This window comes from Cnephaeus nilssonii, assembly GCF_951640355.1.
Source record: "Cnephaeus nilssonii genome assembly, chromosome: 21".
Lineage (NCBI taxonomy): Eukaryota > Metazoa > Chordata > Mammalia > Chiroptera > Vespertilionidae > Cnephaeus > Cnephaeus nilssonii.
In genome coordinates, this window is record NC_137092.1 from 40,273,427 (window position 1) to 40,294,293 (window position 20,867).

A 20,867-nucleotide genomic window follows, 5' to 3' on the forward strand; every position below is an offset into this window, starting at 1 on the left:
GGGCAGGGCACAGTGCAGGTGCCTGGTGGGGCACTGGCTCCAGCAATGCCCTGGGCGGGGCAGGCCTGATGCAGGCGTGGCCCTGGGCAGGGCGGGGAGCGGGGTAGGATGCAGTGGGACTAGACAGAGGACAGCTCGGGGCAGAGGCACCGCGGTGGGAAAGCCCACTGAACACACAGAGCACCGAGGCCGTGTCTCCCTCGACTGACACACGGGTGCTAGCAGGTAGCAGGGAGCTCAGCTGCAGAAGCGGTGAGGCCGGGCCGTAGAGGATCTCCTGGCGGTTAGTGTGACTCTGTTCTGCAGGCACTGGTGAGCCATCGAGGGTTTCTGAGCGAGGGAGTGCGTGATCTGACCTCGATTCCAGGCTCCCTGCTGTGTTGCATGATTAGCTCTACCTTTGCTCACTTCACCCTGAGTCACAGCCTCTTGCTCTCAGAGTAGAAGCCCTGTGGCCACACGCCCTCCGGGGCTGCACACAGACACAAAGCGGTGGCCTCGGGCAGGCACACGTGGAGCTCACTAACAGCTGCGCACCCGCCCCGCAGAAGAAGGGTAGCCTTCTACAATCATGTGGGAGTAGGGGCGAGGCACAGGAGGGTACCCAACGAACTGCTGTTGCCGGAGCATAGCAGAGATCCGCTGCGAGAACAGGAGAACGCAAACAGGAAGTGGTACATCATTAGCATCACCCTCGCTGAACAATCTGCCAGTCGGCTTCTGGAGGAACCCACCCCCTGAGCCTCACTCCCTGGAATCGGGGTTTCTAGGTGCTGGGCACATGGAAGGTTCTCTGTGGACCCCTGCCCTCGGACCCTGCCTAGCTGTCCAGCGAGGAGGGAGAATGGCGCCCACCGCCACCCGAGCCACCCCAGCCCGCAAACGGATGCGAGGCCACCGCTGTCCAGGTGGACACGGCGATGCTGGTCAGCGAGGGCTCCCCCAGAACCTCCACCGCCGCCGAAGTGGGCGCCTGGGTGGAGAGGGGCGAAGTCACAGCGGGGCTGCCCAGGAGAAACGCTCCCGGAGACGCGGCATGCACGTCGGGGCCCGGCCCGGCGGGGCCCCCGCCACCGTTGCTGATGGTCCACAGGCACGGGTAGGGGCTGCGGAGAGAGAATGAGAGGCGGGATGCGTGATGGCATTCCAGAAACGATCGCCCGACAAGCACATCTGATATCGAGAGGCCGAGGGGCTGGACGGGGCCCTCGCTGTGGCTTCACTGCGGCGCGGACACGCTGGCCCTGACTCTGCAGAGAAGCCGAGGGGAGCGGCGAGGGGAGCGGGGAGGGACAGGACTAGGTGTGCTGAGACCTGGATTTGGAGGCTGGCCCTGCCACGAACAAGCTGTTCCCTCTCCAACACAGCAGTTCCTGTCCTGGGCCTCCCTGGCGCAGCCCGTGCGAAGGGCAGGAAGCAAGCCGTCTCCTTGGCCAGGAGGGGCGATGTGGTGCGGACACCAGGACACGCTGGGGTCAGAAAGCCTGGCCCAGAAGGCCACCTCGACCACCGGTAGCTTGTGACCTTGGCCAAATTATTTCATATCTCTGAGCCCCCGTCTTCAGGACTGGGGGATAATGATGCAGACCTTTCCGATACTGCTGGAGGATTCCGTCAGATGCGGACGTGACGCCTGGCGCAGGGCTCCCAGGAGATGGCAGCTGTTCCAATGAGTCTTCCCCTCCTGGCCGGGGGCCAGCTGTGCCCTGGCACAGAGCTGCTTCTCTCACCTGGCTGCACTGAGTCACCCAGCGAGGTCTGTAAACACTGCCACCTGGGCCCCACCCCCACCCCCAGACCCTGGTTTGCCTAGTCTGGCCTATGCTGGGGGTCAGGACTTTCCAAAGCATTCCAGCTGATCGTCACCCTAACATAGAACCCGGTGGAGTGGCAGTGATGGGGCCCGGCAGCATGACAGCACGACCCCGGTGCCCCGCGCCGCAGCCAGCGTTGGGACGTGGAGGCTGCATCCTGTTGAAGCGCTGCCTGGCTATGGGCGCCTGACCCAGTGCGGCTCTGACGCGGCCTTTCCTCCCCACCATCTTTATGGAGGCGGAAGGGGCTAAACCCACACCGAGGGAAGCAGAGGCAGCAGCCACGGCGCGCTCGGCCCTACTTCCCTGGCCGCTGGGCCACACAACCTGCAGCCCAGGCCCGGACTTTCTCCCGGCTCAGCTTGCCGGATTCCGCCCGGTTTCTCCTGCAACAGCAGCCTTCCTGGTGGCTCCTGCGCAGGGAAGCCCAGGACTCGCTGTGTGGCCTTCGGAGCTTTTCATGCTGCTCGGCTTTGGTTCTCCTCGGTCAGTGAAACAGAAACGCCAGGCCAGCCGTGGACACCTCTGAGCCCTGTCCCTGACGCCCACAGTACCTCACAGAGACGTGGCCGGGATGGCTTAACGTCTTCAAGGACATTCTCTCACCTCCTGCCTCGGCCCAGGTCAGGGCGTTTCCCTGAGACCCTCAGTCAGGCACCACCTGCTTGAACTAGAACGTGAGCCACGAGTCCAGGCACGTTTCCTCGTGGCCACTCTTTTAAGAAGGAAAAACAAGATCTTATTGCTAATAGTATTTTATGTAACTGAGACTATTTAAAGTATTATTTCCTATTCTGGCATTGGGTGTAAAACATCATTGAGTTTTCTGTTCTTTGCTTCGTCCTCTGTCTTCTAACTTCCGTGTGTGCCGACCCCTGCTGCGCATCTCAACAGGGGTGAGCCCCGTGTCAAGGGTCAGGAGCCGCCGGCAACAGGTGGCGGCTGCACGGGACAGCATGACACGAGACCCTGTGGCCACAGCAACACCAAGATCACAATTGGCAGCAACACTGGCCACACCTGGAAGCCGGTGGCACACGCAGGCCTCGCCCTCGGTGCACTGTGGCAGCGTCCCAGGCGAGCCTGGCGCGTGGGGCGTGAGAGGCGCTGCTGTAGACCGAGGCCCTGTGTTCCAGCCTGTGCTCGACCTGCAAAGTCACGGCCCTCTGACCTCCCCAGCCCCATCTGGTCCTTTGAACCCCTTTGTGGACCTTCTCCGCACCCTGCACGCCTCTGTGGAGCATAGCCGCTGGCACGGAGACAGAACCTACTGCTTCCGAAGCATTTCAATGCATTTTCTACTTGATCTCGCTCTGACTCTACAGAGTAGCTCACGTTGTTACAGGCAGGACAGCGAAGCTCAGTGAGGCTAAGAAAGCTGCCCAAGGTCACAGAGACAACAGAGCGGGCGCTGGGACTCAAGCCCACGTCCTTCCCACTCCAGGCGCCTTGCCTTCACCGCCCACGCCGATTTCCAGAAGTCAGAACTAACTGGGTGTCTGTGAGCGCCACGCTGGGTCCTGCCCTGCCCTCGGCCCCTCACCTGCGCTGTGGGCCAGGCACCCGTTCCTGGCCCCGTGAGGACGCGGCTTATAAGAATGTGGACGATCAAGCCTCGCATTCTCAGTGTGCATTCACTTTCCCCTTCGACTCCCCTCTGTTCATTGCCTACCTGCGACCACAATTCACAGGTCTGCCTGTTACCGACCCCCACTGCCCCGTGGCTGAGAAGTCGGGACAATGGCTTAGACCAGGCCCCCTCGGAGAGAATGCAAGGGGGTCCCCGAGTCAGGGAGCAGCTGCTGGCGTTGTCTTACCTGGGCCCAGGGTTGATGGGGCCGCTGGTGTGCGGGACGGACAGGATGCTGGCGTGGGGCGTGGAGGAGATGGAAGTCCAGCTGTCAGCTCCAGAGAAAACTTGCAGGTTGTTGCCAGAGCTTTCTAGCAAGTTCACTTTGGAGAAATAACAACAGTGAGGGAGCGTGCAGACCTACAAAGTGGTGACCAATGCCCTCATCCTGGGGCCACCACAGCCATGGCTCGCCTACAGGTGCCAGCAGCTGTTAGCATTTCTGAGGGAAACAGAGAGGAGGGGGGAGGCTGGGATTTCTAATGTCAGCCACACGCCACACACTCATCTCCGCCTTCAGGCGAGGCTGAGGGTGAGTCTCCGCCCGCTGAGACGCCCCTCACACTTTAGGGTGTCATCACCCTCAGGCCGAGCCTCAGGGCCCCCAGGGCCTCAGCTGAGCTGCCTGAGGTCCAGAACCCTCTCAGCAGCCTCCGGCGGACTTAACCCTCTCAGAAACAGTGTCGTCTATGTCTTTGAATCTCCACCTGCGCAAATAGTGTAAATACACGAGAGAGGAGGGAGGGAAAGAGGAAGAGAGGAAGGAGGGGAAAAGAGGAGAGAGAAGAAGTTTCCCATGTATCCACCTGGCCAAGCCACTCCTCATCTGATTGGCACTTACAACTTCTTCGGACTCCGCTCTGCATCTTCTACCTCCCATCCCTCTACCCTGCTCCTCTTCCATTCCCCAGACACCGGCCCTCGCCCTTCTGGGTCTTAGCTCACACCACGCTGTCATCTGGAGCGCCCTTCACCTCTGCTTGTGTCCCATGTCATCCGTCCTTCACCCCACCCACCCGCCCCTCGTTTTCCACGCAGCCTCCACATCTCCAGCGTCAACCCCTCTGGGCAGCTCTGCCCTTTTCCCCTCAGCACCTGGGCCTCTCAAACTCTCCTGTGCATCGGAGTCACCTGGGGACCCTGTTAAAATGCAGCCTCTTTCAGAGGGAGAGCCTGCGAGCCCACCTTCTAAGAGGTTCCGGGGGGTGCACAGGCCCAGGACCACCTTAGTGCTGCCACTATGTCGCGCGAAGAGTGACATGTGGATTCATGCACCCTGAGCCCCTCCAGGGGAGACACTACACCCCGATCACCTTCCATCGCCTGGAAGAGGCCTGGGGACACGCTCTGAGGGCGTGTTTTGTGTGCCGACCACGGAAAGAACCAGGAAGCCGTGAGAACACGGCTCAGCGTCAGACATTCAGCTCCGCTCTCCCTCCTGCAGCAGCTGTCGAGGTGGCCAGGACGCAGGCAGGGGCACAGGGACAGGTGCTGGCGACCAGGAAAGCCCTCTGCAGACACAGGGCTCCCGAGTCCCTGGCACTGCAGGCCTAACACCGCCTCCACCTCCCAGCCACGGACTTGACTCGCTTGTCTTATTTCATGTCGATCTCCCCATCTGAGAATGGAAGCTCCGTGAGGGTCTGATTTGTTCGTGGGCAGAACCTGGCATCCCATTGGCCCCTGATAAATATTTTTGCATAAATAACTGAACGAGAAATCCATCCTTGGTTTCAGTGCCCCCTCCTTCATAAACACAGCCAGGCAAGGGGTTGACACAGGCCAGGACAGGCCGGGCAGCAGTCAGGGAGGGTAAAAGCACACATCCGCGTCAGCGTAAAAAATAATCAGACCAAAAATTCTCAAGGTTGGCTCTGTGTGCCTTCAACTCATCCTACGCAAGCCTGGGTGCAGAGCGGCCGCTCCCCGAGACCTTCCGGGCAGCGCCTCAGGACGGGCCCGAGCTCCCAGGACTGAGCCCTGTGCCTGCAGAAAAGCCCGGGAGGGCAATGAGCTGCTGTCAGACACACCTCCAACCTGGCTTTCTGAGGCGAAGCCTGGAATGGCTCCGGGCACCATGCCCCGCGCCATCACACCCATCACAAACCAGGAGACTCGGTGTCTTATGAAAATTACAAAACGCTAGCAACGTCCTATCTAAAACCAACTATCCTATCTAATAAAGAGGGAATATGCTAATTGACCATCACTCCGTCACAAAGATGGCTGCACCCACAGCTGAGGCCAAGTTCCCATAAGGAGCCTTAACGAGCAATCAGCAGGGACCTGAGGCTACGCCCTCCCCCGCCCCCATGGGGCTTGACAGGGGACCTCAGGCCACATCCCCCACCCGGCAGGGCTTGACAGGGGACTTCAAGGTGCATTTCCCGTCCTGGTGCTGGGCTAGGGGACCTCAGGCTGCTCCCCCGCCCCAGCACCAGGCCAGGGGACCTCAGGCTGAACCCCCCACCCAGCGGGGCTTGACAGGGGATCTTAGGCTGTGTCCCCCTCCTGGCGGGGCTAGACGGAGGACCTCAAGGCACGCCCGCCCCCCCCCCCACCCCGTCTGGGCTGGGGGACCTCAGGCCATGCCCCAGTCCTGGTGCCGGGCCAGGGGACCTGAGGCTACGCCCCCTGCCTGGCAGGGCTTGACAAGGGTGGGACTGGCTGGGTCTGGATCTAGCCCAATGGGGGGAGGCAGCCGGGTCTGGGTCTCACGCGATTTTGAGGTGCATGTGGGTGGGCGGGGACTTGACTCTGGGTTCCGTGGTGAGCCCCAGACTCTGACAGGAGGAAGGTTTTCATATACATTTTACTAATTTTCTTTCATCTCTGACACTTCCATTATAGAGAAAAGGAAAATAGCAATATTGAATTATTTCCTCTAATTAATCCCCTTATAATGTGCATGAATATCATGTACCGGGCCACTAGTTAGTATATAAAAGAAAACATTAAAATGACAACATACAGTGATCTTACCTGTGTTCCATGAAAGGGGTTCCTTCATTCTCAGACACCTCTTTTCATGGTTTATCCATCTCTCTCCTCCACCCCCACCCCCACCCCACCCAGGTGCCTGGGGGTTAGAGAGCAGAGCCACACACCTGAGGGGGAATGGGTCCTGTGCACGTACGCGGACGGGTAGGGGGCCGGCCGGTGGCCGCGGAGGCCGGCGTAGCGCTCACAGCCGTGGTGGGTGTGAGGGGCAGACAGAGGCAGAGGAGGCGCATACTGGAAATTGGCGTTCCCGGCCGAGCACACTCCATCCGGGTTGGAAAAGATCCAGCCGCCCACTAGGACAGATGAGAGGAAGACACATTGACACCGCTAGTCAGGTTCCCAGCCACCGTTTCTGTGTGGACGACACTGAACGTCCGCCGTGGGACAGAGCCCACCCCTGCCCCCTCCATGTCACAGCCCGTTGGCTTCTCTGGAGACGGATGGCAGGTCCTAGCCAGGTTTGCGGCACCGGAATCATAGCGACATAAGAGGCTATTGGAATGCATACGCTAACGGAAACTCAAAGCTTAAGTTGCTCTGACGTCACCGAGTGACGTTAAAAGTCAGTCTAAGAAGGAGGTGTCAGCTGCAGCCACCAGGACTGTTTGTTGTGGCTGCACAGAAGGGGTGAAGGCCTCTCTATTGCCCCCCACCCTCACGAAGAGGATCCGAAAAGCGAAAAGACGGGGAGCCACTAGCATGCCTGGGCAGCTAGAATCTTGCAGAATATTGTGGAAGGCTGCAGAGTATTTCATAGAAATGTGTTTGTGAATAATCACCTCAATTGATGCAAAAAATGCATCTGCATGCTTTCATGATTAAAATAACACTCAGCAAACTAGGGGTAAAAGGAAATTGCCTCAACATAATGAAGGCCACATCTGACAGCCCACAGCTCACAACAAGCTCAGTCCGGAGGCGAGAGCGTTTCCTCTGAGGGCAGGGAGACAGACACCCATTCTTGCCACTTCTGTTCAGCGTGATACTGGAGGTCCCACCCCGAACAATTAGGCAAAAAAATCAAAATTAAAAAATAAAGAAAAAAGAAAGAAAAGGCACCAAAATTGGAAAGGAACAAATAAAGTTATCTCTGTTCACAGATGTCATGATCTTATATGGAGAAAACCCAAAAGATTACACACACACACACACACACACACACACACACACACATAAATACAAATGTTAGAATTAATAAACAAATTCCGCAAACTTACAGGACATAAAATCAACACAAAAAAATCAGTTGCATTTCTATATACTAACAATGTCTCTGTCGCCACTCTTTGTCTCTATCTATGACTCTGTATCTATCTCCATCTCTGTCTCTGTCTCTCTGCCTCTCTGTCTCTCTCTGTCTCTCTCTCCGTCACCATCTTCATCTCCATCTCTGTCTCTCTGTCTCCGTCTCCATCTCCGTCTCTGTCTCCATCTCTGTCTCTGTCTCCATCTCCATCTCCATCTCTGTCTCTCTGTCTCTGTCTCCGTCTCCGTCTCCGTCTCCGTCTCTGTCTCTGTCTCTCTGGGAGCTCTCGCCAGGGCACAGACTTGTCTTGAGTGGAAGAAATGACCCGCTGGGTGTTGACGGGAGGTTTGGGACAGGCCAGCGGTCAGACAGTGGAGAGTCTGCTGTGGTGGCGTTGGCTCCTGGTGTCGCCCCAGGCGCCTCCCACGCCGAGTTCACCCAACTCACGGTGGGGACAGGCCACGTGCTGGCTCTCGGAGATGGCGTCCGGGATATCTTTCAGGTGGCTCCTGCAAGAGGAACGAAGGCACCATGGCTGTCCAGCCGGCCACTCACGTCAGCGCCAAGTCGCCCCGAATCTCGGGGAGCACCGCCATTCTTGAAAATTGAACCCCCTTTCCCCGAAGCTGCTGTCTCTCCCACTCCCCGCCCTCCAGGCGCTGCATCCACCTGAGCCACTGCTCTTTGAATCACAACTTTACGGGTTGCTCCAATTCACCATGTTTATAGCTCTCTCTACCTAGTTTGATCCTGTTGACTTCTGGCCATGGTCCCAACTGACAAAATCCAAGCCCTAACAACAGCTAAGATATGTGGGGACTTCAAGGCACAACCTCACCTGTGCCGAGCTAGACCCACCCCGATCCCGTGAGGGACATACGGTGCAAAAGGGGGGTCTCAGGGAGTAAAGGGAAGTAGGCCAGATCAGAGTGGGACATGGCGAAGCTCAGCCGCAAGGCAGGATGCTCACTCCTCGTCCTGGACTCTCTGATTGTACCACGCTACCAGCGTTTTGAATCCAGGGTCTGTCGTCTCACAAGGCAGATTTTCTTTAGGCCCTTGCTTATCTGAACAGGTTGAAAGTATGTCTTCTACATCCTCAAAATTAAGTCAAATATCGACAGACAGGCCCTGTGGCGTCATTATAAACAGCTGTCCATTGACCCAGAGCCTTTACGATGAGAAGGAAACAGACAGCTGTAGGAGGCATCAGAAAAGACTTGGAACTCAGGCAGTGAAATCTGACCACTTCCAACGGAATCATGTCAGTGCTCTGGGCCTCGCTGAAGGAAGTCTATGACAAGTCTACCATTACTTTTTCATGTTTTTCCTAGAACGGAAGGAAAGAGACCGGGATTGAAGTCCCCGGCCCAGCGTGGTAGAAGTACCACTTACACCCGGAAGTCTGCCTTCTCTCAGACCTGAACGGTGTGGCCCGCTCACCTGCACGAGTTGCTCAGATGAGTGACTCACCTTCCCTAGGCTAAATGTCGTTTTTGGAAAAATCCAACTTACTGAAACCAGGGATACTTGGGGAGGGCAGGGTGAACTATATAATTCTAAGCCACTTAATTATTTTTTAAATGTGGTTGTGCTAGCGTCAGGAATCTGTAGAAAAGCAGGTGACAAAGTATTGCCAGTTAGAGCAGTGGTTGGCAAACTGCGGCTCGCGAGCCACATGCGGCTCTTTGGCCCCTTGAGTGTGGCTCTTCCACAAAATACCACGGCCTGGGCGAGTCTATTTTGAAGAAGTGGCGTTAGAAGAAGTTTAAGTTTAAAAAATTTGGCTCTCAAAAGAAATTTCAATCGTCGTACTGTTGATATTTGGCTCTGTTGACTAATGAGTTTGCTGACCACTGAGTTAGAGGTTCTCCCAGACTTTTATTATAAGGGACAGATAATTATAAGTTTGTTGAGTTTTATTGATTTTGTTAAATATTAAATTGAGTATTAAAAACATTTCTATTAAAGATAAAGTTAGTGCAGCCCAGCCAGTGTTGCTCAGTGGTTGAGTGTCGACCATGAACCAGGAAGTCACGGTTCGATTCCCAGTCAGAGCACATGCCCAGGTTGCAGGCTCGATCCCCCGAGGTGGGGCGTACAGGAGGCAGCCGATCAATGATTCTCTCTCACCATTGATGTTTCTCTCCCTCTCTCTCTCTCTGAAATAAAGAGAAACATATTTTTAAAAAAGGTAAAGCCAGTGCTACTCGCCTAGCTCTTTCTGGAGAAGCATTAACCCCACCTTTGCAGCAATCAATGCACCAGGTTTTACTGAAATGTCTCTACTCACCTTTCCTTGGCATCCAGGAAGGCTTTGGCAAAGGGGTTGTACTTGATTTTGAGAGCTGTTATCTACGTTCACAGAGATAAGAAGTGTTAGCGAAAGCAGGACAGGCAGAGCAGATAGACCCTTTCCCTTCACCTGGGAATTTCTGTAACACCAGACCCACCCCCGTCTCTTCTTCTCCCTCCTCCACGTTTCTCTGCTGGCTTCTGCACAAAGCCACTATCGATCGCACTGTCTCTGGCAAAGAGCGTTTTATCGTGGCCCGTGGCGAAACGACAGGTGCCGTGAACGTGAGCAAAGACAGGCCAAAGCACGGGGAACGAGCAGGCCTCGTGTGCTGAGCCCGCACCCTTTCCCGGACTTACTCGTCCATCTTTTCACCCGTTCCTGGACACCTCCCGCGAGTCAGTTAGGTTCCAGCCTGGGAACCAAGTGGGAAGCAAGGCCGTGCGTCCGGCCTCGCCAAGAGGAGTCGGCTTCACCGCCCTAATTCTTCAGCCGTCGCCCACCCCCGGGGTCGGTTAGCACAGCATACAAGCTCTCACTCGTACCCACGGTCACCCGATCCCCCCCCTACCCCCCAGGCCTTGGCCTGCTTCATTTTCCTTCGGGTCCCTGACATATATACACCGCGTATCAGACATACGGTACCCATGTGATATACGTATATCTGGTCCTCCTCTCTCCCTACTGGGATGTATGTGCTGAGGGCACAGACACGTGTTTGATTCACTGCAGTTTTCCCAGCACGTAAAGCACCCAGCAGGGAGTAACACTCAACAAGAAGCTGCTGAATGAACGGATATTGACAAGAACACGTGCGTCAGCAAAGGCCCAAGACGCGCGGCTCTTCCTGGCGCAGGAGGCGGATGCCCAGGAGAAGGGGAGGTGGCTGCGAAGTCACGTGTGCACGCCCCGTCTTCCTCCTGCTTCGGGCTCAAGGGGTACGCGGTGGCTTTTTAAAAGCCCGCACAGTGAACGAAGAGCACAGTGCGCCGTGCACATGAAAGCTAACAGGCAAACATGTGTCCTCCCTCCCGCCGTCCATCCTTTCTGCAGACACCCAGCTCCCTGCAGGCACGGCCCTGGGACAGCCCTGGTCCGTGCTGGTTCCTCGCTCCGCACGCACGGCCCGCCCACTGGCAGCCGGACAGGAACGGGCGAGAGGGAGCAGCAAGCAGCCACCCCACTGCTTAACCCCGCCTCCGCCAAGTGTCTGAACCCTGAAAAACCTACCTGTCACCCCAGCTGGGTGATGGCAATGAAGCACGCCCTCCCCATCCCACCACGCCCTCCGGGTGACACACACACACACACACACACGCACACGCACACGCCCTCACCTCCTCGTTCTGGTAGGCGGTCACAGCGATGAACTGGGTTTCGGGGAAGGAGCAGTTCATGACCATCCGATGGGCTCCTCCCACACGCACTATGTGCACCTGGGGCTCGTACTTGTGCAGGGAGTTCAGCATTATCTGTCGGTGCAAGAAGAGGGCGAGCCATGCAGAGCCCGGGCTCTCACGGGTAACGGACCGGCGGTCCCGGGGTTCGCCCCGAGCTCGGCACCACCCCCTTAAGGCCACGCACTGGGCATCCCCGGCCCCCTGAGACGCACCGCGCCTCTCTGAGCAAGAAGCGGGTTCTCCCAGAAGCTGCCAGGGACCATAACGTCGGAGCTTACAGGAGGCTGGGGTGGGTCCCCAGGGAGCTGTTCTAAAGATTATTCCATTTTCTGCCCAAATCCTGACTTCCTTCTTTTTCTCTCCCTATTTCCAGCGCAGTGATGTGGATTGTGACCCCTCACCGTGCTGGTTTCCTTCGTGGGAGGACCCAGTATTCCGTGCCCAGATGTGGCTGCATCCACAGGAGCTGCCTGAGGAGTAGGGATGCCGGCACCTGCCCGTCACGGAACACCCACCCCACGCCCCCGCTGGGAGGCGCTGCAATGTGGGAGGCCGTGACGGTTCACTTCCCCATTTCCTGTTTTAATAAGACCTGGAGCCTCTGAAAACTGCCAAGACGTGGGGGGCTTCCCCCCCCCCACCCCCCGGCTGAAACATGACCTCCTGCGTCCCGGGGCTGAGCCGGAGCGATGGGGGAGGCGCAGAGACTGCAGGCTAAGAGGCTGGCCACTCGAAATATGAGCGTAACAAACCTCTCCTCTGATGCCCCCCAAATCCTACATTTCATAAAGTGAACAGCCCTACGCGGAGCTCTGGTATTCCACTCCCACCAGAGAAAACAAAGGAGGCAGACGCCCCACGTCTTGTCCCCTCGCCCTGAAGACCTTCCTGCCTGGAGGTTTCTTTGGGTTTTTTCCTGCAAACCCAAAGCTGAATCCATATTCTATTGACAATTATCCTAATGCCCAAGAGGAGGGAGCCATTATTTCATTAGGAGCCGCTTTCGATTAAGGCATTCGTCCACTGCCAACACGCCACTCTCACCAAAATAAAAAGGGGAGAGCGAATAACAAAACCCGCGCCCAGCCTCTCCCTCCCGGGCGTTCCCTGCGAGGCCGTGATTAAGTAAGCGCTCTCTTCACATCAGGAAGTCCATTAAAAACCGAAAGCACCAATTAAGAGCTGTTTATTCCTGTTTACATTGGGGCTGGGGGGTGGGGTGGGGGGGGAGTAATTGGCTTCTGTGGGAGAAGAGGCCGGTGAGGACCCCTCTAATTGACTAAATGTACCCTTGTTTCTTCTTGATTGGTTCGCGGGGCGGCGGGTGGCCAGGCCACCGGCGCTCCTACCTGGCCGCCTCCGCTGAGCTTGTTGGTGAGCTTGACCTTGCTGAAGGAGATGGGTGCCTTCATCCAGTGCGCCCCGAAGTTGGGCGAGTCCGGGTGGATGTACACGCAGCTGTGGCTGGAGACCTCGGGCTTGCCCGCCGGCACCCACTCCCCGTTGACGTACTTCCAGCGGTGACTGTCGGTGGGGACAAAGTCCAGCAGGAGGGAGTACATGGCATTGGGGTCCAGCCCCGTGACACTGATCTTTAGAACAGGGAACATCCGTCTGGAAGAAAAGCAGAAACGGAGCCGCAGCAGGGATGTGTGAGTGTTAGGGACACCGCCGCCTGTCCAGCCGTCTGTCCGCTCTGAGTGCCTTGGGGTGCAGAGAAGGCCGGGGGACAAAGAGGAGCCGAGCAGCAGGCCCGCCCCCACGGAGCCCTTTCCACAGATGCACTCTGTATCGGGGTCACTCTAACCCGTGGGCTCCACAGCAAGTCTGAAACCCACCCAGCTGGGCCTCTGACAGGGGACCCTGCAGCCCACGGCGCATGGTCAGGTGCACGTTCACGCAGAGAGCAGTCCACGTCTTCGCCCGCACACAGGGCACTTTACACTCACGCCCCGCAGCCCTTCCCAGTCTCAAGAATGCAAGCGTGACTACAGTGAGAGCCCCGCTAGCGGAAGCGTGTTCCACGGAAAAGTGAGCGAGGCCACTTCCTTTCCTGCAGGACGCCTCAGAGCCCCCACTCCGCCCACGTGCTGCACAGACCTCTGAGAAGGGAGCATGCGTGTGCCCACTCTGAACTCAGCAGGCAGCACAGCCATCCTTGCGTGAGCACCTTGAGGGCGTCTGCGCCCAAGGGATGTGCTGGAGACACGCGGATCTGGCTCGAGGCCTCCCGCACCCGCGAGGACACGCAGCACGTTTGCTCTCACGGGCACCTGCACAGCCGCCTCACCGCCTGGCTTCTGACTCCCTCTGGCTTACTTTTCCTTCACCAAACATTCAAAGTTGCTCCACTCTGTCCTCTGTTTCCAGGCACACACACACACACACACACACACACACACACACACTCACACACACACCTGACTGCCCAGGGGCTGTCTTATTCGTCAATACGGCTTTTAAAATCTGCAGCCCCAAATCGAGAAGCTAACCATCCGGAGTCTAGATCAGTGATGGGCAACCTTTTGAGCTTGGTGTGTCAAACTTCGCCAAAAAACTGAGCATAACTCGGGTAGTGTGTCCCTTTGAGGAAAAAACATTATTTCGCGATATTTATAGTTTAAATAACATAAATGTATAATTGTTATATATAATTGTATTTAATAAACCAAAAACTAAATATTTAGTGCTGACACGCGTGTCATAGGTTCGCCATCACTGGTCTAGATAGACACTGCTGGCCCATGAACCAGCGCATCGTGTAGCTGGAAGTTTACAGGAATGCAGGCCCTCAGACCTCACTCCAGCCCCACTCCATCAGCACCTGCTTTTCCAAACCCCCAGGGAGCCATAGGGACACACATGAACGCTCAGAGGTCTAATTGGCGCTTAAGATGATAACTAAGGAGACATGCAGGGCGTGGGGTGGGGGTGGGGGTGGAGGTGTCTGTCTGAGGACTGGTGCTTCCAAGAGCTGGGAGGAGAACTAAAGGGAAGTGGGATGGGCCTGCCGCTGGGAGAAGGGGTCCCAGCCGGCCAGGGACGGGCACGGCGCGGGTCTGCGGAGCCCATCGCGTGTGCAGCGGTGCCCGCCCCGAGACAGGCAGAATGGGAATTGTTACAGCGGCTCCCTGAGCTCCTTGGACATTTCCTTGGCTCAGCCCCTGCCTCTCCCGCCACACTCACACCTTTTCTCTCTCCCCTTCCGAGTCTTCTAGAAAGTAAACGTGGGCAGGCCCAAGGAGAGGAAGCCCCCGAAAGGCTTTCCTACGTGTGAATACCTTATTGGAGGTGCATTTCCTCCTTTAACAAACAGCCTGAAGCGCCTGCCCTGGGCCGGAACTGCTGGGGGGGGAATTGGTGTAATTCTCACCAGCGTCCTGTTCTCCGCCAAGTCCGAGCGGAGCCGTCAGGCCACGAAAGGCAAACAGGTGTCTGTCCACCGTGTGAGGTAACTTGAGCCGTCAGAGGGCCACGGGGGACGCCCGTGGGGGGTCAGGAGGGGCTAGAGAGGAAGGATTGCTCTCCGTGGATCCCAGGGGCTCGGGGCGACATTCAGCTGAGACCTAAATGACGAGACTCTGAACGCCAGAAACAGGTGACAGCAGCACACCTGCACACAAAGGACTCGCAGTCCCACGGGCCTGAGGTCCAAATGGGCCTGGGCTACTGAGGCAGAAGGCCAGGGGGGCTCAGGGAAACGGAAGGAACAATCCCAGTTTCCACTCTGCCACCAACAGGCTCGCGTGCCCTCTCCTCTCTCCGCTGCATCACGCCAGGTCCCCCAAGGAATGCAGCGCGGCCTCTGACAGGAAGGACCCGCGCCGGCTTCTTCTCCTGATGCTCTAAGGAAACGTGACCCCGTGGGAAGGTCTCGGCCGCCCTGGCCAGCAGGGAAAGGCAGGGGCACCGGCTCCCATGCTCCAGGAGGGACAGTGAGGTGACGGTGTGGGGAGGACGCGGAGAAATCGAGCGCCCAGACCCGGCAGGCGGGAGTGGAAACGGTCCAGCCACTTTGGAAAACAGGCTGGCGGCTCCCTGACCAGTGAGATGCAGAACTACCACAGGAGCCCACAGGTCCTCTCCCAGGAGCACGTGCAGGAGGGAGGAAAACACGCATCCGCACAAAAACACAATGTTCCCAGCGGCCTCTTTCACAAAGAGCAACAGCACGCGTGCCCACCAGCTGACGCATGTGGGGGTATAAGTACACAGTGGAGTATCAGGTGGCAACAAAAATGCCACAACGTGGATGAACCTGGAGGACGTTAGCTCAGTGAAAGGAGCCAGCCAGAGGGCCATGCGTGTATGATGCCATTAGCATGATGTGTCCAGAGCCGGTACATCTATCCGGTGGATAGAAAGTAGAGATTGCCAGGACCCGGGGGAGGGCAGTGAGGGGTGACGGCTAAGGATGCAGGATTTCTTTGGGGGATAATGAAAATGTTCTAAAATTATTCATGGGACCACATGCATGACTCTGTGAATATACCGAAAACCTGACTTGTACGCTTTAAGCAGGTGATGGCGTGGTGTGGGCACGACTTCAATAAAGCTGCTACAGGAGGAACAGGAGGGGCCAGCATCCTGGCACTCAGAGGCCACACAGGAAGTGTGGAATGGCTTATTCTCTTTAGTACTTCATTTGCCAACAAGTTTGCAATTATTTTTCATCAACAAACAAATGAACTAAGGGATGCTATGTCTTTCTAAGTCTCCCTTAAGCCAAGAAGGAGTAAATAGAAGTCAGTCAATTTGCCAAAGGTCCTGTAAGGGGTCCGGAGCGCCCCCTGCCTGGGAGCCAAGTTCAGCTCCTCGGGCCTCACCAGGGCCAGGAGGCATCCTGGGCTTACCTGTGGGCAGCGCCCAGGGCCGGGCTCATTCTCAGGGGTGAACTGCTCTGCTCATCAGGTTGACTCCCAGCCCCCTTTTCTTTCCAAGGTGCTGGTAACCACAGAGATGCCCAGGAGTTCTGGGGGAGCTGGGAAATGTGTAGATCGCTCCCAACTAAGAGAGGAGGGGGGTGGGAGGGAAGGATGGAGAAAGGGGGCAGGAGAAGGGAGAGAGGGAGAGACGGGGAGAGTGGGAGGCAGTGCGGCAGGTGAATAAGGACTCCGCAAACCACGTGTGAGGAACCATGGTGGCCGGGCTGCCCTTGAACCCCGTTGCTTTGCCGTGAGGCTAGTTTTCACGTCATTTCCCTAACAGGGGGCGTGGAGGCGGCAGGGCAGAAGGAGGCTGTGGGGAGTGGGGTCTGCGGAAGAAAGGGGCAGGACGAGGCAGATGCTGTGGGTGGGGGGCGGCAGAGGTGGTAAAGGCAAACTTCAGGAGGTGCCCTCCTCAACACCCTCCTCCATCTCCCCACAGAACTAGAATGCTCGTGGAACAGTCATCAGAGCTCTGGGAGTGTGTGTGTGTGTGTGTGTGTGTGTGTAAGAGTGTGTGTGTGAGTGTGTGTGTGAGAGTGTGTGTGTGAGTGTGTGTGTGAGTGAGAGTGTGTGTGTGAGAGAGAGTATGTGAGAGTGTGTGTGTGTGTGTGAGCGTGTGTGTGTGAGTGTGTGTATGAGTGTGTGTGAGTATATGTGTGAGTGTGAGTGTGTGTATGAGAGAGTGTGCATGTATGAGTGTATGTGAGTGTGCGTGTATGAGTGTGCGCGCGCGCGCGCGTGTGTGTGTGTGTGTGTGTGTGTGTGAGTGTGCGTGTGTGAGTGTTAGGGCAGATTACACAAATACACATGCTCCTCATAAATCGCAGCTGTAAACTCGGAGAAGAATGTCTGGGGGCAGGGGGGTGGGTAGGACACTGACCATTTGCCTGCCGGGTGCGCACCCTGAATTCTCCGCTCTGCACGGCTCACTGGGACCGTGACCATCAGCCACGGCTGACAGCCGTCATCACTGGCAAATTCAACTTCGGACCCCACACCTATTTTATGACAGCAAACGGATGTGCCTGCTGACGGCGAATTTAGCAGCATTAAGTCACAGTGATTTAGCGGATGGAAGTACATGGCCAAGAGCACTTTCCCCAAGGATGCCACAGTCATGAACAGAGAGGGACAGGGATTCCGCTTGTTCCCTCTGCTGCCTGAAGGCAGCCTTCTCTGCCCCTAAAATAGAAGCTGCAGCTCACGGGGCTCAGAGGCAGTGGGGGGCAGCCGCCAGCGATGATTCAAGGGGCTCTGGGAGGAACTGCAATTGTTCTCTCTGAAAGACTGAGGATGAATCACTGAAAGTTCTCAATAAAAAAGAAGGAAAGAAACAAAGGAAAGGGAGAGGGTGTATTAAAACGGACAAAGGGAGGGAGGAATGTGGGTGGCAGGATCCCAGGTCCTGGGGATAATTCAGTGGTTTTCGGGAAAAATCCTCTCTCTTTGCTGCTTCTCATCAGTGTCAGAGGTGAGCCTCCGATTTATGCACAGAAACAGCTCCCCATCGGGAAGCGAGCCTTTCCCTCCTTCCAGCAGCGAGCCGGGCGCTCTCCAAGCTGCTTGTCATAATCGGAACCACGAGGCCCCATTGCATAGGCGCGCAGGACCCCCACCGCGGCTCCTAGGAAAGTCAGAAAGCCCACTGCCTACGGGGCGCACGTAATGTGACTAAAAGGGCTCGGGTTGGGAGGAAACCCCAGGAATATTCTTCTCCCCGGAGAAGGGCCACCGACCACCCACCTCGGGCTCAGGGGCTGCTGTGGAGGACAGGGAGTGGAGGTTTGGGGGAGACGCAGGGGCTACGTCCCAGGAGAAGGGGAAACGGCAGACATTGGATAGGCGGTTAGGAGAAACGCGGGCGATGGAGAAGGTAGTAAACGAGATGACGAAACAAGGACGACGTGTCTGTGCAGGAACAGGGAAGCGTTGCTAACCCTTCCACCGGGGACGGAGGCCGAGTCGCTCCAGACCAACCACTCCTCCCCAGTCCGCCTCACAGAGACGCCCGTCTTCACCAGGGCCTGAAGCAGCCTGTCCCCGGGGGGGGGGGGGGGGGGGCGGGGGGGGAAGGCTGCACCCCGAGGGTCAGAGCCCTAAGAGACACTCAGGAAAGACTCAGTTCACGGGGAGGGAAAGAGCGAGAAACCAAGCTGACCATCATCGCACTTTTCTATGAGGAAAAGTTCATGTTAGATGACTTCAACCTTGTGAAGAATTTTACATTTTAAATTTGGAGAAAGAAACGTTATGGGTAATAAAGGCAAGAGAAAGTGCATGCCAACATGGCGTATTATTAACCTGAGCTTGATAACGGCATCAGACTGTTGTTTGTTCCTGACGGAAAGGTATGAAATATATTCCCACTTGGTGGCTGTACTTGTTTCACGTTTATAAATGACCCGCTGACAGCCAACTAGTTAGTGTGAGGCTGGGTGTTAGTGTAACCACACCAGCAAGTACAAAGAATAAGGACCAGAAAGTCCTGCCTCTTATCGGATGTCATCAGATGTTTACAATTGTGCCACCACTCGTCTTTGAACAGAAGGTAAATCCGGCCCTGGCCTGGTGGCTCAGTGGTTGGAGTGGCATCCTGTACACTACTGGTAAAAGGTTGTGGGTTCGATTCCCTGTGAGGGCACATACCTGGGTTGTGGGTTCGATTCATCCCCAGTCAGGGAGGCAATCAATCGATGTCTCTCTCTCTCTCTCTCTCTCTCTCTCTCTCTCTCTCTCTCTCTCCTTTCTCTCTCAAAACATATTCTCAGGTGAGGATTAAACAAACAAAAAAAACATGTTTTATATCTCTTTCTACCAAAAACAATGTGTAGCAGCTACCTATAAAGAGTAGGAACAATTACAGATATTAAAGAAATACATACATCATACATCATACATATGAAGTAAAGGGAAAATATAAATATCAAACAAGTCTGACATCCTGGCAGCAGCAGCAACCGCCATGCATTGCCGGGCACATTGTGACTACGAAGCACTCCAATGTCAACGTCACAGGCCAGCACTCGGCTGCACGGTTCTCCCAGGGCAATAAATGGTTCACTCTCTCCTCTGGGCACTTTACTCAAAAATGGGGGAGCGAGACCTCAGGAATGGAGGCACCTGCCCCAGGACAAACGCCTCGGGAAGCGCGGCGGCCCTGGCCGACCCCTCCCGGGAGCCGAGCTTCTCTCTGGGCAGCGGTCCCGGTCCCGCCAACCAGTGCCAACCAGCGCCGACCACCAGCCACCTGCCAGCCAGCCTCCGACTCTGTCCTCCGGGGCCGCGTGAGCCCACGGTGAGTGAGCACGGCTGGGTGTCGGGAGCCAATCGGTCTGCCCAGGCAGGGAGCAGTAAAACTATCTTCAAAATACTTCTCTCTCCTACTGAGTGAAAGCTTCTAAAATTACCCGCAAGCCCCTTAGAGGACGAGGGTTAATAGAATCCAAGAAATGCCAACGGAGATCAGGTTCCGTTAATCCCCAACTTGTTGCAATGAAAAAATGAAATCTCCCCGCTCAGGAGGTACCTGCCAGTTTCATTACCGGTGACCCCAACAGCTCACATCAAACACACACACACACACACACACACACTCAACCAAACACGCACCCCACACACACACCAGGAAGCAGATGTAGTGATAGGCAATGATCGAATTTGCCCTTTTGCTCCCAATTTCAACTAGTCGGAAATCTCCGGGAAGTTTGTACACTTCAGCAAAACCGCCCGCTTCTAACTGAAGTTGCCTCTCACCTATCTGAACAGTTGGGACGCAGGTCTCCGCCAGGACTCACTCACCGTCAGTCAAAACTGCCACCGTTTGCTGACCTGTGAGCCTATTTCCCAAACCCCTGGGCCTGCCCCCCTTCAGAGTAATTTCTCCATGAAAATGCATGCAAGACAGGTGCCCCCCACCACCACCACCCACACACACACCTCTCTGCCCATCCCAGAGAAATCCACTCCGTTGGCCGGAGAAGCGTGGGCGGCTGCTCTTCTCCAGGGTTTAATCAGACCTCAGCACCGCCTCCCCCGTGTTCCAGGGGCCTCACCTCCCTCGCCAGCCCGGCCGCCCGAGGGCCCCGGAGAAGTCACCTGCCGTTCTTGGTCACGATCATCTCGTTAGTGACTTCCTTGAACCTCTGCCAGAGAGGGGCGTCCTCCAGCGTGATGCGGAGCTGCTTCTCCGTGGGGTCGCCTTTCTCCCTCCCCGCCTGCAGCTCGCTCTCCACCACGTTGAGCAGGCGGGAGACGGTGCCATCGCCGGTCTTCTGCGCGCCCAGCTCACTCATGGCCACGGGCCCCTCAGAGGGAGGCGTTGGGCTCAGATGCTCCCTACCTGCCTGCTCCCACCTCCTCCTCTCACTCGCTGTGAGGACAGTGCAGAGCAGAGAGAAGACGCTGGCCCTCGCCTCAGCCCCTACCGAGCATGACACCCTCCAAGTCTCCAAATTATACACCAACCTGTTAAGCTTTAGTTATGGGGGGGAAGGCAAAGGGGGGGGGAGAAAAGCCCTCTCTTAATCACTCATTGGATCGGGTGGGGGAGA

General features: G+C 56.5%; 1 protein-coding gene across 1 annotated transcript; it reads right to left on the reverse strand.

Annotated features, from left to right (window-relative positions):
- Positions 1–820: 820 nt before the first annotated feature.
- Positions 821–20,609, reverse strand: TBX19 (T-box transcription factor 19; the record flags this gene model as incomplete). Its single annotated transcript, XM_079761706.1, has 8 exons — positions 821–1,106; positions 3,632–3,767; positions 6,552–6,740; positions 8,141–8,202; positions 9,987–10,048; positions 11,327–11,461; positions 12,739–13,003; positions 20,413–20,609. 8 exons carry the CDS (start codon positions 20,607–20,609, stop codon positions 821–823), a joined length of 1,332 nt encoding a protein of 443 aa, XP_079617832.1.
- Between the last annotated feature and the right edge of the window lie 258 nt (positions 20,610–20,867).